This window comes from Ascaphus truei, chromosome 4 (assembly GCF_040206685.1).
Source record: "Ascaphus truei isolate aAscTru1 chromosome 4, aAscTru1.hap1, whole genome shotgun sequence".
Classification (NCBI taxonomy): Eukaryota; Metazoa; Chordata; class Amphibia; order Anura; family Ascaphidae; genus Ascaphus; species Ascaphus truei.
In genome coordinates, this window is record NC_134486.1 from 309,828,299 (window position 1) to 309,844,685 (window position 16,387).

The 16,387-nt window shown below is 40.6% G+C and overlaps 1 protein-coding gene across 2 annotated transcripts in view; it reads left to right on the forward strand.

The window, feature by feature from the left end:
• IFNGR1 (interferon gamma receptor 1) overlaps positions 1-8,625 on the forward strand; it is a 60,410-nt gene extending 51,785 nt beyond the window's left edge. For both annotated transcript variants that reach the window (XM_075597832.1, XM_075597831.1), the window contains 2 exons: positions 2,538-2,701; positions 7,588-8,625. In XM_075597832.1, coding sequence (XP_075453947.1) covers positions 2,538-2,701; positions 7,588-8,079 — 656 coding nt within the window. In that variant the 3' untranslated portion in view covers positions 8,080-8,625. The remainder of the gene's footprint in view (positions 1-2,537; positions 2,702-7,587) is intronic.
• The last annotated feature ends 7,762 nt before the right edge of the window (positions 8,626-16,387 follow it).

Genomic DNA, 16,387 nt, shown 5'->3' on the forward strand with positions numbered 1-16,387 from the left:
CGCACAAATAAAAGCATTTCCTTAGCCACAAAACGGTATCATCTATTTATTTTTTGATTACTGAAGCTCAGCTAACACTGTACTTATACCTCTACATACATACATATACATATAATTAGAAATCATTATAAATCAATTAAACCGACATTCAATAAACATCTGAAATATAGACTTATAGAAAAGATGATCAATTTAAAGAAAAAAATCTAAAATGTAGACTTATAAAAAACAGGACTAATTTAACTTCAAAACAGGGACTGGAAATATTAATCTTTCAGAAAATGTTTAAGTTCCCAGTTTATATTAATTCCTAATGGATGTAGGGTATTCATAGAGTATATCCAAAACATTTATTTTTTTATTCAATTTATTTAATCTATTACCTCCTCGAAGATGATGAGGCATATACTCTATCCCTGAAAAGGAAAAATTCTGTATACCCCCTTGGGGACAGGTAGAGAAGTGGCGTGACACTGGGTGTGTCATGTCTTTCTTTTTAATGAGTCCTACATGTTCAATAATACGTGACCTGAGAGGTCTTATAGTACGACCAATATATTTTTTGTGACAGCCACATTCTATGAGATAAATTACAAAACTGGTATGACAGTTTATAAAGCAACAAATACGATACGTGGACTTTAAAAGAATTAAAGACTTAATAGAATTCGCATCTTGGCACATGGAACACCTGCCACAGGCAAAGAAGCCTTTGGGAATACCTTGAAATTTAGAATGAGAAGATCTTGAATCATAAAACTAGGAGAGAGATAGAAAACTAATGTCTTTTCTAGAAACAAATTTTTATCCACTTTGTATAACTGAGGCAATATCCCTGTCTAATGATAATGTGTTCCAGTGTTTCTGAACAATCGCACGAATATTATGTGCCTGTCTGTTACAGTATAGGATGTTATAAACATAGGACAGGTCTGATCATTAATATCATATTTTTATGATATAGCTCTATGCTTAGAACGCCTAGGTTTCTGTTTTAAAAGATCCTTTCTGTCTAATGTCTGAGTATTATTAAAGGCTTCCTGAACGTCTTTCATTAAATAGCCTCTTTCAACAAAACGCTCAATCATTAGTTGCGATTGAACAAAGAAAGTCTCATTGTCTGAACATAACCTTCTAAGTCATACAAATTGTGCTTTCGGGATGCTCTTGATCAGGGACCTTGGATGACAACTCTGTGTACAAAATAGGATATTTTTGGAATTAATTTTTCTAAAAATATCTATCTGAATAGTTTTAGTATTGTCAATGTACAAGGTTACATCTAAATAATTAACATGGTGAATATTGTGCTCATAAGTAAACCGTAAATTTAAATAATTAATGTTCAAACTGTGAATAAAAGTAAATGTCAAATGACTCCGCGGGGTCAAATGGCAACGCGTCACATGATGTCGTGACGTCATATGACGCGTGGAGCCCCAGAGTAGGTAAGCAGGGGGCGTAAGCAAGGGGAAGCGGAGACATGGGGACACGAACTTAAAAGTTTGTGCACCCTGGCCTATACTACCATTTTTTCTATTATTCGATTTTGGGCAGGAGCACGCTCACCTCGTTGATCCAGATCCACGGCTTGATTGCCTTTTGGCTTCAGTATTGGGAATACTTCATCCACATATCAACGGAGATTGTTTGATACACTAGGGAGAGAGGGTGTTGCGGGTTAGGAGGTTTGTCGGAGTGTGCACTTTGCGGTGGACACATCGGCTTCTTCGTTCCCTTCTCCTGCCATATTCACCCCACACCTGTTTGTTAGTCCATCATACAGTATTTATCTCCGTGGAATTATTTCTGTAATCAGCTGGATCGGGACAATTTATCTATCTGCAAGTTTGATCGGCGTAAGAACAACAGCAATCTATAGGATTAGCTATGCGGGTTAACTCATTCTATAACTATGTCAAGGATGTTCCTTTGTGCACAAGTGTGTGTCTCTTTCCCTCTACTCTCCGTGTCTCGACTGGAATAACACCAACCTTTAGGCGAGTCGTTATTTCAAGCTAACGCGAGGCAATGGTAACGTGCCTCGCGTTAATAATATGCTTATGAGATAACTAATGACTGTTGTTTTTGCATAGAATTAGCTATATAGATATGCGTTAACCTCGAGGAAAATAACAGCCGTTATTGATTTTGATAACTTTGTATTATTAGCACCTGGTTAACGGACCTGTATAGATCTGGGCCATAGTGACATCCACATCTTAACTCACTTATACATGTCAAATCAAAAGGATCAACTACCAAGATGTTACCCCTTAAGTATGTCACTAGCAATAGTTCACTTTGGTCTTGGAAGGATTGCCGCTTTAACTACCAGCCATTGCCTTTCTCCTATTGCTGTTATGTCTAAAAGGCTGCATTCTTCTGGCAGCTGTTAGGAACCTGGTTCTCTGTAACAGGGCATCCTTTTCCAACTTAGATCTAAAAATAATTGTCGTAAATTAATCCTTGAGAGAATTGCTCTGCAATATGGAGTCCTTGTTGTGATTGCTAACATCTTTTGTTTTCCTATAAAGGTGCTGGGAATAATTACTCGATCATACTGTTTACTACTTGCATCATCTTTATAATTGTAATTCTTATAATAATTTGTGGCATCTTAATATACCGGAAGACCAGTACAAATTGTCCCCAGTCATTGGTATTCACGAAGACCCATAAAAAATTACCTCAGTCATTGGTAAGTTGTCAAAGCACTTTTGATTGGGTATCATATTTGCATATTCTCCTCAAATGATAAAATAAATGTTTACATGATACCTGAAATGAAATGATCTCTATTTCAATTTTGTCAAAGTTTTTTTTTTTTTTTTTTTAAGTGTGAATAAGATGCAAATCTCTAGTTCAGTCACCTTGATAATCAGAGGGTTTGACATAGAAATTATATTTCTTGGTTCAATGAGATACGAAAAATGACAATTTTGTCAAAGTTTTTTTTTTTGAAGTGAAACTTCCTTAGTGGCACCTCATTCGAACTGGGGCAAAAATGGATTGTGGAGACAGAAAAGACACGGATGTGACGTCAGTGCTGGCAGTTGAGGCCGGGCTGTGTTCTGGCTCAGCCCGACCCCAACACTGACATCACACCCGCTCAAAAAAAAAAATGCGGCGGCGGCGATAGCCGGCGGCGCCGCTCCTAATGGCCACCGCACTCCCCACACGGCCGCTGACATATGCGGCGGCGGTGATAGCCGCCGGCGCCGCTCCTAACGTTCCCCACCCGCTGCCCGCTTCCGTGCCGCGCATGCGCAGTTGCCATGGTGCCACTGACTCCAATCACCGCGGGAGGAGTGGGGAGGGGGTGGCGCGCAGCCGCTATCTGCCCCCGGCGGGTGCAGGCCAAGCAGCACACTGACCTGGTGCTCTTGCAGGTCTTCCCGCAGCGCCGGCAAGCTCATGGCCGCTGTTCCCCGCCCGCTGCCATGCCGCACATGCGCAGTTGTGATGGCGCCGCTGACGGATGCCATACATGTGCAGAAGCGGCTGGCAGCGGCGCCGTTCCACCCACACGCTCCCGTTTGCCCCACACGGCGCCATTCCGCCCTCCACTGAAGCGGTGGCACACGGCACAACCCGCGCAGCACAGGGGCTCGGCGCCGGGGGCAGGCTCCTGCTGCTGGAAGAAAGGGTGACCAGGGCGGGCCGGGCAGCGGAAGGGGGAGGGGTGTGTGTTTGTGTATGTATGTGTGTCAGTCAGTGTGTGTGTGTGTATGTATGTGTGTCAGTCAGTGTGTGTGTGTGTGTTTCAGTCAGTGTGTGTGTGTGTGTGTATGTATGTGTGTCAGTCAGTGTATGTGTGTCAGTCAGTGTGTGTGTGTGTTTCAGTCAGTGTGTGTGTGTGTGTGTATGTATGTGTGTCAGTGTGTGTATGTGTGCCAGTCAGTGTGTGTGTATGTATGTGTGTGTGTGTGTGTGTGTCAGTCAGTGTGTGTGTGTATGTATGTGTGTGTGTGTGTCAGTCAGTGTGTGTGTGTGTGTGTGTGTGTGTGTGTGTGTGTGTGTGTGTGTGTGTGTGTGTGTGTGTGTGTGTGTGTGTGTGTGTGTGTGTGTGTGTGTGTGTCAGTCAGTCAGTGTGTGTGAGTCAGTCAGTCAGTGTGTGTGAGTCAGTCAGTCAGTGTGTGTGAGTCAGTCAGTCAGTGTATGCGTGTCAGTCAGTGTGTGTGTGTGTATGCGTGTCAGTCAGTGTGTGTGTGTGTATGCGTGTCAGTCAGTGTGTGTGTGTGTATGCGTGTCAGTCAGTGTGTGTGTGTGTATGCGTGTCAGTCAGTGTGTGTGTGTCCTGCAGCAGCCAGGGGCGGGGTGTAACATTGCGCACCACCTCCCTCCCCCCCTTCCGCAAATTCTGCGTACCCCCCCCACACTGACTGACACACATACATACACACACACTGACTGACACACATACACACTGACTGACTGACACACACACACACACACAGACTGACTGACACAGACTGACACACACACACACACTGACACACACACACACTGACACACATTGATGGACACACACTGACTGACACACATACACACACTGACTGACACACATACACACTGACTGACACACAAATACACACACACACACACTTACATACATACACACACACTGACTGACACACATACACACATTGACTGAAACACATACACACACACACACTGGCTGACACACATACACACAAGGAATTCACACTTAGTGCAAATAGCTAATACAGGGGATGTGGGCCGAGCACGCGCATTATAAGTCAAATTTATTTGCGTTTTGTCAATGAACTTGTATTTTGATTTTTAATTAAAACATCACCAACACAAATACAATTTCTGTGACAAAAGTCAAAGAAGTTTCACTTACTATGCGCGTGCACAGCACACACAGCTTTTTTTTTTTTTAAGTGTGAATAAGATGCAAATCTCTAGTTGAGTCACCTTGATAATCAGAGGGTTTGACATAGAAATTATATTTCTTGGTTCAATGAGATACGAAAGCAAATGCCATTAAACAAAGCCAAACATGTGGTTGACGGCAACAAAGTTGGTAGGAAAGCACACTGGAAATGTACGGAAGTAAAATAAAAAAAAAGGAATAACATTGAAACCTGCAGCGTAAAACACACTTAATCACAAGCATAAAATATATCAAATATTGACTTTTCTTGTGTGACCTATAGTCATGTACTCTTGCCCAACAACTGGCTGCCCACAGGTCTTAGTGCCCTCCCCGCAGGGCCCTACAAATGAACATTCACATCCTCAAGACCCAATTATGCTGCCAGCAGCAGGATTCATTTATAGTTTTTTACGCCTCAAGGTTACCTGGCCTCCAGAAGAATATACAAATGAACAAAAAAAAACAATTTAGCAAATTGTGTCTGAGAATGAGGGTAGTCACTTCAAAAGTTAAACATTCAATTAGAACGCAAAGACAGAATTTTTTGCATTTTAGATTTACAGTACATAGAAAAGATTACACATTTACATACAACAAAAATAAGGTCAGGTACATATGGAATATACCAGAAGCCTATACTTTACCATATGAAGTAGTTGTGAACAGGCATCTCAAATAATTTGTAATCGCTTCCCCCCCAGGAAGTTGTGTTCCGCACACAAACTGCGCCCCCCAGGCTGTATCTCCCCTTTTTTGTCCCAAACATATTCTTATACCTTACAATCGTTTGATCTGATGCACAAAAAGGTTCCTCAGCACTTCAGTAAAAAAAAGCTACTTTATTATGGAAATTATTGTGCTATAGTTCTTTGGAGCTTTTGGTGACACACTGCGAATGAGGAGTTTCTCCTCTTGCCCTATTTCTTCAATGTTTTCATCTGAGAGAGTAGATCCAGACCTGATAGGTCTGTTTGGGGCATGTCTTAACAATAAGTCAATTTCCTTTGACAAGCAACAATTTCTGGGACAGGAGAATACTTTAACTTCTAATTCCATAAAAGAGTATAAAATACAGATTCAAGATACCCGCATCATCATACTCAGGGACACCTCCGGGACATATAGATATTAAATGTAATAGACATCTTTGTAGTCTCAAGGATAAAATTGATTTTCTATTATTTGCCATGTGTAATTCTACAAATGTTTACATTATTACCACTTTTAAATAATTCGCTGTTCATAGATTTATACATGACATCACTAAGAGTTGAAGCGAACATTAATTATTGAAATTACTACACACTGTAGTTTTAATATGAACATTCCATGAAAGTTGTTTATTGAGAAAACGAAATGCATTTCCGTAATTTTGTTTACTAGCAACTTCAAAAAGAGACCTACTAACCCAAAAGAAACAGTTAACCTCCTCTCTGAACAGGTGCAGCTCAGTTTTTGATGGTGAACCCCCTTAGTTGCCAAACTACAGACACACTACAATGTTTACAGGCCTCCCTGGGGAGTAGCGGGAGGGGTTAACCCTTCATTACCTTAGCGGTCATCCACTAAGGTAATGGAGGGGGGGCAATGTATGTTTATGCATGTTTAACTGTTTTTGTGTAATTTTTACCTTACTTTTTATTTTTCTATACAGTATTGAAGAAGAAGGTCTCCAGAGGCGAGCCCAATTCATTTCAACTCCGGGGACCCCCTACGGAGTTCTATATCTCCGAAAGTAGGTGGTCCTGGAGTTGAAATGAATGGGGATCAACTCCACCGACCCTCTGCTTCAATACAGTATAGAAAAATAATAAAACATTGGATTGTTGTAAGAGCTGCTCAGGGTCACAGATACTGTTTCTCTCTGGGACTTCTCTTACAGACTCATGGCTGGCTTGGTAGGATTAATGCTGCTGTGGTCCCATTCAGAAGCAGGGACTGCCACTGGGTTAATCTTCCCTGGCTGCTTACTGCTTTCTTGGCCGTGATCGAGCCCTAGCCCGGCTGCTCTCAGGCCACGGAGACAGCAAGTCTTACTACATACATCTGCAGCTAAATTGTGACATGTATGGTAATTTGTGTAATTTCAAATGTCATGACTTTGCATCTTTATTTTTAAATGTTTAGGTTATAGTATAATCTATTGCTACAGAAAAGATTATATTCATCACTTTTCGCTCAGTTGTTTAATTTCTCCATTAGGCTTATTATAGTAGTGTCACATCTTGACTTAATCATATACACAATTTTTGCTTGAAATACATTTCAAAGATTAGTTCCTGCATATTCAATTGCCATTTTTGGTGCATAGGCTTCAGTTGATCTACTGTATAATAAACACTTAATAAGCTTTTGCGATATCTTATAGATATTACAATGAAAATAGTGTATCACTACTTCCTTAGCCCACTTAATACTGGAGGGGACCAGACGGCATTCCTTTAGCCCTAAAAAGGTTACAGAACTTGTTGCCTGAAAGAATATAGAATAATCATAAGTAGTGTACCATTTACATGGGAAACAAATGATAAACTCTCATGAATAAAAGTGGGTTGTATGCTCTGTGCAAGATAATGTACATGGATATGTAAGCTGTGATATTCGTGGTCTTTAAACAGTATTTGGAGATTGTTTGGAAGTGTTATGCTGTGACTCATTTACTTTTTAATTTCACTTTGTAGGAATCTGTGGTAAGGAATGTGAGGTCACGTATTCTGATGACTACAGAGCAGGAGGCTAAATATGATCATGTTCACACATCTTACACTGATACGATTGCTGAGAAAAATACTTGGGTAAAAGATGAGGATCCCCTTAAGGACAACTCTAATAACAATGACTCCCGACAAACAACTGATGACCCTGAGTACCCAGCATCACTAAAAGAAATGGAGGAAAAGTCTTATGATGACCATGAAGTAAAAGGCTTAGATGAGCTGCACAGTAACAACAGAAGTAACAACAATTTCCATACAGACAGTGACACCAATGAGAGTAGTACCACCTCTGAAATAGTGACACCTGAGTGCAGCACAGAATTGACATCCTACACCGATGCAAAATGTACAATTAACTCCTTTGGATATGATAAGCCACATGTTCCGCTGAATTTGCTCCTACAATTGAATGAAGAGGAGTCTGGTATTAAACATAGTAATACTGATGATTCCTAAGCTATGGAATATGTATTCACTAGTAAAATGCTTAAGAAGACAAGAACTATTTCAGTGAAGCTAGATTTGTTTGCTAGTTCATGTGAACTGCATTAAGGAGCATGTCTACTGTTTTTGTTTTCTGCCAAATGCAATTCATGTGTATTTGGTTGAGCCACAGTTCCCTGAAGTACAGATGCAGCGGCCGTTATTCGAACACTTCACGTGGTGTATACCTTGGAATACCCATGTCATGGCGCGTGATTTCTTCCAACCGTACCACCCTAACACACGTGTTGACTCGTGTTTATATCGGGTTCATAAAATTGCATTTTAGCGTTGTCTGCAATACCATCGAGAAACTCAAGTGGGCAATCGCAAATTGTTGTCTTAAAAATCTAATAGCAATTCAACCTGTCTTTTACAGCCGTACTGTTCTTGAAGTGTGTGTGTGTAATTGTAATTTGAAGATTAACGTTACGAGTTCATAATGTATAGTGTACATGGCAAAGAAGTCCTTTCTGAGGCTCCTTAGCCATACACAGATTAAAAATGAGTACACATAAATGTATTTTGTATGAGTTAAGTGTATTTGTACAGGATAATAAATGGAAAAGGAGTAATACAAAAATAAGTCGCTTCTTCCGAATGTAAAAAAAAATTCTGCTCATGCGTGTACAGTATGTCTAATTGGAACCTTGTTGAAACACATATGCGTGTCATCACATTTAGGCGCATGCGTTTATGTCTCATTGGAACCTTGTTGAAATGCATATGCGTGTCATCACATTATGGCTGCGTCCATAGACACTGCAGCCATGCAGAGGTGCGCGGAGGCTGAGGGAAAGCGGGTGCTTTCCCTGGCCTTAGTAAGCGTGCCGTCCGGGGCCGTGTTTATGGGCGGGCCAGTGACATCACGGAGCTGGTTCGCCCTCATTGGGCGAACTGCACACGTGACCGCCCTATCGCGCGAGAAATCAGTTTTGACTGATTTCACACGCATCGTGTCCCCCTCGCGTCCACGCGCCCGCACGCTATATAGGCACGATCACTGTCTTTAGGCAATCTGATCGCTCAGCATGCGGATGCATCCGCGCGGTCTGCCCCTGTATGTACGCAACTAATGGCGCATGCATCTATGTCTCATTGGAACCTTGTTAAAACGCATATGCTTGTCATCACATTTAGGCGCGTGTATGTATGTGAATTTCAAGGCTGAAAAAAAGAGACATCCCTTTTTTTCTCGACATGGGCTTAACAATTTTTGCCATTCTTACAATAACTATCTTTTTAATTCTGCAGTCGTACTTTATGAGGTGGGTGGCATACTGTAATAATCCTGCATACACACCCGGGCCGGCAAAGCTACTGTAATCTTGTAAAAAATCTGCCCCTGGGTTTGGCTGGAACTCATCCTTGCAGAGCGGTGGAGTTTTCAGACAAACCCTCCCTGCTCCTGCAGTCTGCATGCCTTCTGTGCAGCTCTGTTTCTATTAGCTGGCTGTCCTATATAGAGTCAGCCTTTCCCCCCATGAAGTGGCTGAGCATAATCCTTCTTGGTGTTACTGTGCTTGCCACAGCTCCTCTGCTTGGCCATCTTGGCCTTCCTGTGCTGAAGCTTCCTGTGTCCTGGAGCATCTAGCTTCTCTGCCTGGCCCATCTGTGTCTTCCTGTGCTGAAGCCCCTGTGGTGAAGCTTCCTGTGTCCTGGGATCTCCTCTGTCCAGAGACTGCTCCTTTCCTGAAGCACCTACACTGAAGTTCTTCCTGATGCCGACCCCGGTCTGTGACCTCAACCTATTCTCCTATGCTGCCTGCCTTGACCCTGGCCTGGATATCGTAACCCCTAACTTCTCCAATCCTGACCCGGCTACGTTTGACCATGGAATCCGCACTCCGGACCCAGCTTCGTGGTCTAAGGTCGGTGTATATCCATCCCCACCTCAGCCCCACGGTCCGGTCCTGGTTTGTGGCGAGCACGATCGTGACAAATCTGGAGTCGTAGCACATTCTCCCCCCCCCCCCCACACACACACACACACAGCCTAAAACCAAAGCTATTTCAACAGCTTATCAACACCTCCCCCAGAGCCATTCATTATGTTTGAGGCTTTGTTTAACTGTGTAGAGTCTTCTTGAGGCCGAGAATGACTGACTCCACATTCAATGTGAATTTCAAGTAAAAAAAAAAAGGATGTCTACTTTTTTTTTTTTATTCCTACTATGGGCTTATTGAAGGACTGATTTTAATAAACCATTATGTGAACCATCTTTTTGATACGTTAACAATTTTTGCCATTCTTACAATAACTTCCTTTGTAATTGTACTGTAATTTATACTGTACTGTATGGGTTGGGGGTTGATTCTCATGAATTTAAAGAAGGAGCAATTTTATTTGTACAGGATAATCATGGAAAATGAATAACACAAAAATACAGTAGGTCGCCTCTTCTTCCAAATTTACAATCTTGTTCCTTTCTTCTTTGTAATGGCTGCATTGCATTCTGTAGTTCTTTTGTCATTGAGAGAGGGTGGATTAGTGTAAATTACTGACTGTTACTACAGTATACACAGTTCAATACGTTTACACATGTCCCCCCTTCCTGTAGTGCTGCAGTCAATAATTTACACTAATCCCCCCTCTCTCAATGACAAAAGAACTGCAGAATGCAATTCAAACATAACGAAGAAGATAAAGACAAGATTGTAAATTTGGAAGAAGAGACAACCTACTGTATTTTTGTATTATTCCTTTTTCCTTAATTATCCTGTACAAATAAAATGTTTCCTTCAAATTCATGAGAATCATTTGACCACCCCCATCCCAAAATAAAAATTACAGTATGCCACAGACCTCATAAAGTACAGTTTACTGTACATGTCAGTAGAATTAAAAAGATAGTGAGTGTAAGAATGGCAAAAATTGTTAAGGCCATGTTGGGCGAGAAAAAAAAAAGATGTCTCTCTTTTTTTTTTTTTTAAAGAAGGAACAATTTTATTTGTACAGGATAATCATGGAAAAATGAATAATACAAAAATGCAGTAGGTCTCTTCTTCCAAATTTACAATCTTGTCATTATCTTCTTCGTAATGGCTTCATTGCATTCTGTAATTCTTTTGTCAGTGAGAGAGGGGGGATTAGTGTAAATTATTGATTGTTACTACAGTATACACACCATACTATATGTTTACACATGTCCCCCCATTCCTGTAGTGCTGCAGTCAGTAATTTACACTAATCCCCCCTCTCTCAATAACAAAAGAACTACAGAATGCAATGCAGCCATTACGTAGAAGATAAAGACAAGATTGTAAATTTGGAAGAAGCAGCGACCTACTGTATTTTTGTATTATTCCTTTTTCTTTAATTATCCTATACAAATAAAATTGTTCCTTCTTCAACTTAATGGGAATCATTTGACCACCCCCACCCCCAAATAAAAATTACAATATGCCACCCACCTCATAAGGTACAGTATACTGTACATGACAGTAGAATTAAAAAGATAGTGATAGTAACAATGTCAAAAATTGTTAAGTCCATGTCGGGGGAAAAAAGGGATGTCTCTTTTTTTTAAAGAAGGAACAATTTTATTTGTACAGGATAATCATGGAAAAGTGAGTAATACAAAAATACAGTAGGTCGCCTCTTCTTCCAAATTTACAATCTTGTCTTTATCTTCTTTATAATAGCTGCATTGCATTCTGTAGTTCTTTTGTCATTGAGAGAGGGGGGATTAGAGTAAATTACTGACTGTTACTACAGTATACACACAGTTCAATGCGTTTACACATGTCCCCCTTTCCTGTTGTGCTGAAGTCAGTAATTTACAATAAAATAATTTACAATAAAAACAGTATGAAAAGACCAAGCCTAGCAAAAGTTGGAAGTATTGAACAATAGAGACATACAAGCAATGGGGGAGCGTGGGATTAAAAAAACATTTGACAATAAAAAACAATAAAATACAATAAAACAATATTGCTGGGGGTTGGTGAAAATATTAAATACACTTACACGGCCATGTGCAAGCGGACACGGTAATGTGGTTTCTTTAAGCAATTCCAGTCACTCCCAACAACAGGTAATGGTGGTTTAGAGGGTTTTGAAATAAATATATAAATATATCTGTACTCACACGGCCATGTGTGAGTCCTTGCAGGAAATTGGTAACTTTGGGGTTAAATTAACCCATCTGCATCTCCCCCCAGTGTAGACTCTTCTTTGTTTGCAACCAACGTGGGATTCTAACTCCAGTCTTGGGCATCAGATGGGGACTCTCCCATACATAGTGGTTGGACCCCTGGCCTCCTCGTGCAGTCCAGGATACAGTTTAAGCAGCCGTTATTGCCAATCACGCGTCCGTGATGCAGGAGGAAAAAAAACAAAACTTTTTCTCCTTATCTGCAATGGCTGCCTGGTTGATCCGGCTACGGGAGCCACCCGTAGAATCCCACGTTGGTTGCAAACAAAGAAGAGTCTACACTGGGGGGAGATGCAGATGGGTTAATTTAACCCCAAAGTTACCAATTTCCTGCAAGGACTCACACATGGCCGTGTGAGTACAGATATATTTATATATTTATTTCAAAACCCTCTAAACCACCATTACCTGTTGTTGGGAGTGACTGGAATTGCTTAAAGAAACCACATTACCGTGTCCGCTTGCACATGGCCGTGTAAGTGTATTTAATATTTTCACCAACCCCCAGCAATATTGTTGTAACCACATTAATTTTATTGTATTTTATTGTTTTTTATTGTCAAATGTTTTTTTAATCCCACGCTCCCCCATTGCTTGTATGTCTCTATATCTTTAAAAGGGTTCCGGATTAACCCTTCCCTGGGGTTGCAGCAGAGGGGAACTCCATGCTGGCTCAAAGCATCTGTCATAGAGCCGTGGTCTAACTTACTGCCACATTGTAAGCACACCTCATATATTAAGCTTAAGGTAAGCGCCAGGTTTTTTCCTATTGTCTTAAAGTATTGAACAATAAATAATACATATAGAATAAAAGATATACATTTTTAGTTTTGGGGTTTCTTAGCAGAGTTAATTACACATGCAAGTCTATTGTAATTATACGGCAAAATGCAACGTAAAACAGTACTGATGATTACAGTACAATGTAAAAAAGTATTGAATATGAAAGCATAGCAGCATACTGTATAAGGTTTTCTATAAAGCTCACAATTATTCTATCGTAATCAATAAAAATTGCACTGTCACTGTAAATTTTTTGCCTACTTGGATTTTTAAATCAGATTCACAATGCGCAAGCAACGTTTAAAAAAAAAAAGCGATATTAGAGGTCCATCGAAATCCCTCCTTTTGCCTTTTTCCGCTTGATGTCAAAGTTTTTTTTCTGGTGAAAAAAAAATTATGCTATTGTTTCCGGTATTGCGCATGCGTCAAGTCGCGTCATTGGCAATTAAAGCAGCAGTTCAAGCAATATCCTATATGTGTATCTGTACAATGAGAACAAACTTCTGATAGTCTCTGGCTCTTGAGATCCACCCTCTCCCTAGCTGTCCACCAATTGTATCTATTGTAGTAACTGCACAGTCAATCATATTGCAGGACTACATTTTCAATAATTGTGCAAGAATTTAATTAAATTAAATAACACTGAGCAAAGCGATTTATTACAGGAGAACTGACCAATCTGCAGCTTACTGTAACTAATCACTTGTCTATGTGCATATTGTATAGATTGATTGACAGCTGGCCTGCTACTCCTGTAGTTGACAGGTGATGAAGCTGGAAATCTTTTTGGTACATGCAAGCTTGCTAGTACCTGTACGTGAAATCAAGCTCAGGCTGGAAATTTTGCAGGTATTCCGACGGGAACAGGTAGCAAGGATTGCCGTTCACCATGTGTTCACTGATGGTTGGACTGTTATTGTAACCCAGTGCTGGTGCCGGTGCTGGCGCTGTTGCCGGCACATTGCTGGATTGAGATTGACGAATTTTAGATGGATTAAATCCGACCTTCCTCCTTTGAAGTTGCCATGATCAAATATACTGTAAAAGTCTGGGACCAAACCCCAATACCCTCTTCTATCTCCGGGTGCCGGGTCGATGCGAAAAAAACACTGATCGTTACTTAAGGTTTTTCTTGTCAAACGCTTCTACCCACGAACGTCAGGTGAAAATTTGTAAAAAATCAAAGTTCGAAATGAAATATTCATATATTTCTGATACAGTCGCCATCTTATCTGCTGCAGCATTAATTGCAGAAAATATTAAACATGCATAACTAGTGTCAGGTTTTTTATACGTGTACGGTGTACACGTGGACGGTGTCCAGTCCAGTCAGCAATTTTGCAAGGATAAGAATGTAGAAAAAAGCCCACAGCATTGTGTTTTAGAGGTTTGTATTATGAAACGCCTAAATTTGATAACGTCTTCAAGGACCAAGGTCAATTCACAATGGACCACTGTGGTAGACTTGGTTTTTATCTGTTTTTGAAACACCTGCAAATTGACACAGTAGCACTGTACACATTACAATTCATTAATTTCTGCCACCTGGCAGATACACGAAGAATTGCACCCAAAGAAATCCGAAACCATTAAATTAAACCGCGGGTGCTGGCGGCATGAATGCAGGAATGCGGCATGAATGCAGGAATGCAGCGTGAATACCGCATGGAATACAGCAGAGCACACGAAAACTTCTCTGTGATATGTTCGAATAACGGCCGCTGCATCTGTAGCAGGTAACATGACTGAAACGTTTTCACTTGGTTGGAATATGTCGTTTTCCATGTGTTAATGTCAGAGGATATATAAGTAATATGTAAAAAAAAAAATGCGCCTTTTGTTTTGTCCTATTTTCTGAAGCCAGTGGCAGTTAAATAAAAATAAATGAGGAAGATAAAGAATAAAGGCTGAGTGTAAAGAATAAAGGCTGAGCATGCTAGTGTGTAGAGTATTCTTGTATTTCTCTCTAAAAGAAAATGCATCACTCCCCACTTTAACAGACACCATTATAGTAGATACAAATATCTTACACTTTTATTGATAGTCATTGGGAAACAACCACTGTTCTGCCTTAATATATACTGTAGACTCAAAAATGATTCCTTGGTTAAATAGGTAAGCTTATATATACTGTATGCTCAATTAAACCTAACAAGTAAAGTTGTTTGTTGTGTTGTTGTGCACACGATTCTAGCATGACATAATATACAATGTGTTTGGGACATTAACTGTGACATAACATAAGTAAACCTAGATTGTAAGCTCTTTAGGGCAGCGACTCCTTTTCCTAATGTCTACTTTTATGTGTGAAGCGCTTATTCCTATTATGTCACGTGTGTTACTGGTATAGCGCTATGTACATGGATAGTGCCATATAAATAAAGATATACATACATATGATGAAGGCTAATCATCATAAAGTACGCAGTCCAATTATGTGGGGGAAATGTGCTGCTTTTGTATCATAAAAATGCATATAATCAATGTGTAAATATCCCAATATTCCAAAAAAAAACAATATTGATAAAAAAAATGATCAACTCCTATCTAATCAGAATTAAAAAAAAAAAAAAAAAAGAATACTACCTTTTCTAATACACAAAATACTCAATGATTCCTCTCAGTTTGTATTCCTTTATCCCATGCAGTGCCGGATTAAGGGCAGGCTGGTCGGGCACGTGCCCTCTGACCTCATCGCCATCTTCAAATGTGTAAGTCTTGCACAGCCTCGTCAATGTTAAAGGACATTTAAAGATGGTGTGTTCGAGTGGCGGGCGCACGTGGGACTCGGAACACTGGCAGCAGCAAAAATGTTAGTGAGGGCCTGTGCTGCCGCTCAGTCAATATCCCGGGTGGCTGAGCACCCTTATCAATGTCCCTTGCATCCGCCGCTGCTCCGAGGACCGCACCTACCGCTCAGACACGCCGTCCATCGACATTGATGGGGCAGCGTAGGACTCAGATATTTAAAGATGGCGCTGGAGTCGGAGTGTGCGCATGCACGGCAACATTTTTTAACTTACCTTTTTGCGGCCCCCTCGTTCAGCGTCCCAACGTGTTTCCATGACAACGGGACATCATGGGGTGCCACGTCATGACCCATGTGGCGTTGTGTCATTTGACTGCATGAAGAGGGATGGGAAATTGTTTGCCTGCCCGGGGCGTGGTGCATAATCCCATGTCATGGTCATTAACCGTGTGTATTAAAATATTTTTATATAAAACAGGATAGAAGATGAATAATGATTATTTTTTCTTCCCATCATTCTGGTACAGGTTGATCTTCGTTTCATCTGTCCAAAGAATGCTGTTCCAGAACTGGACTGGCTTTTTTAGATATT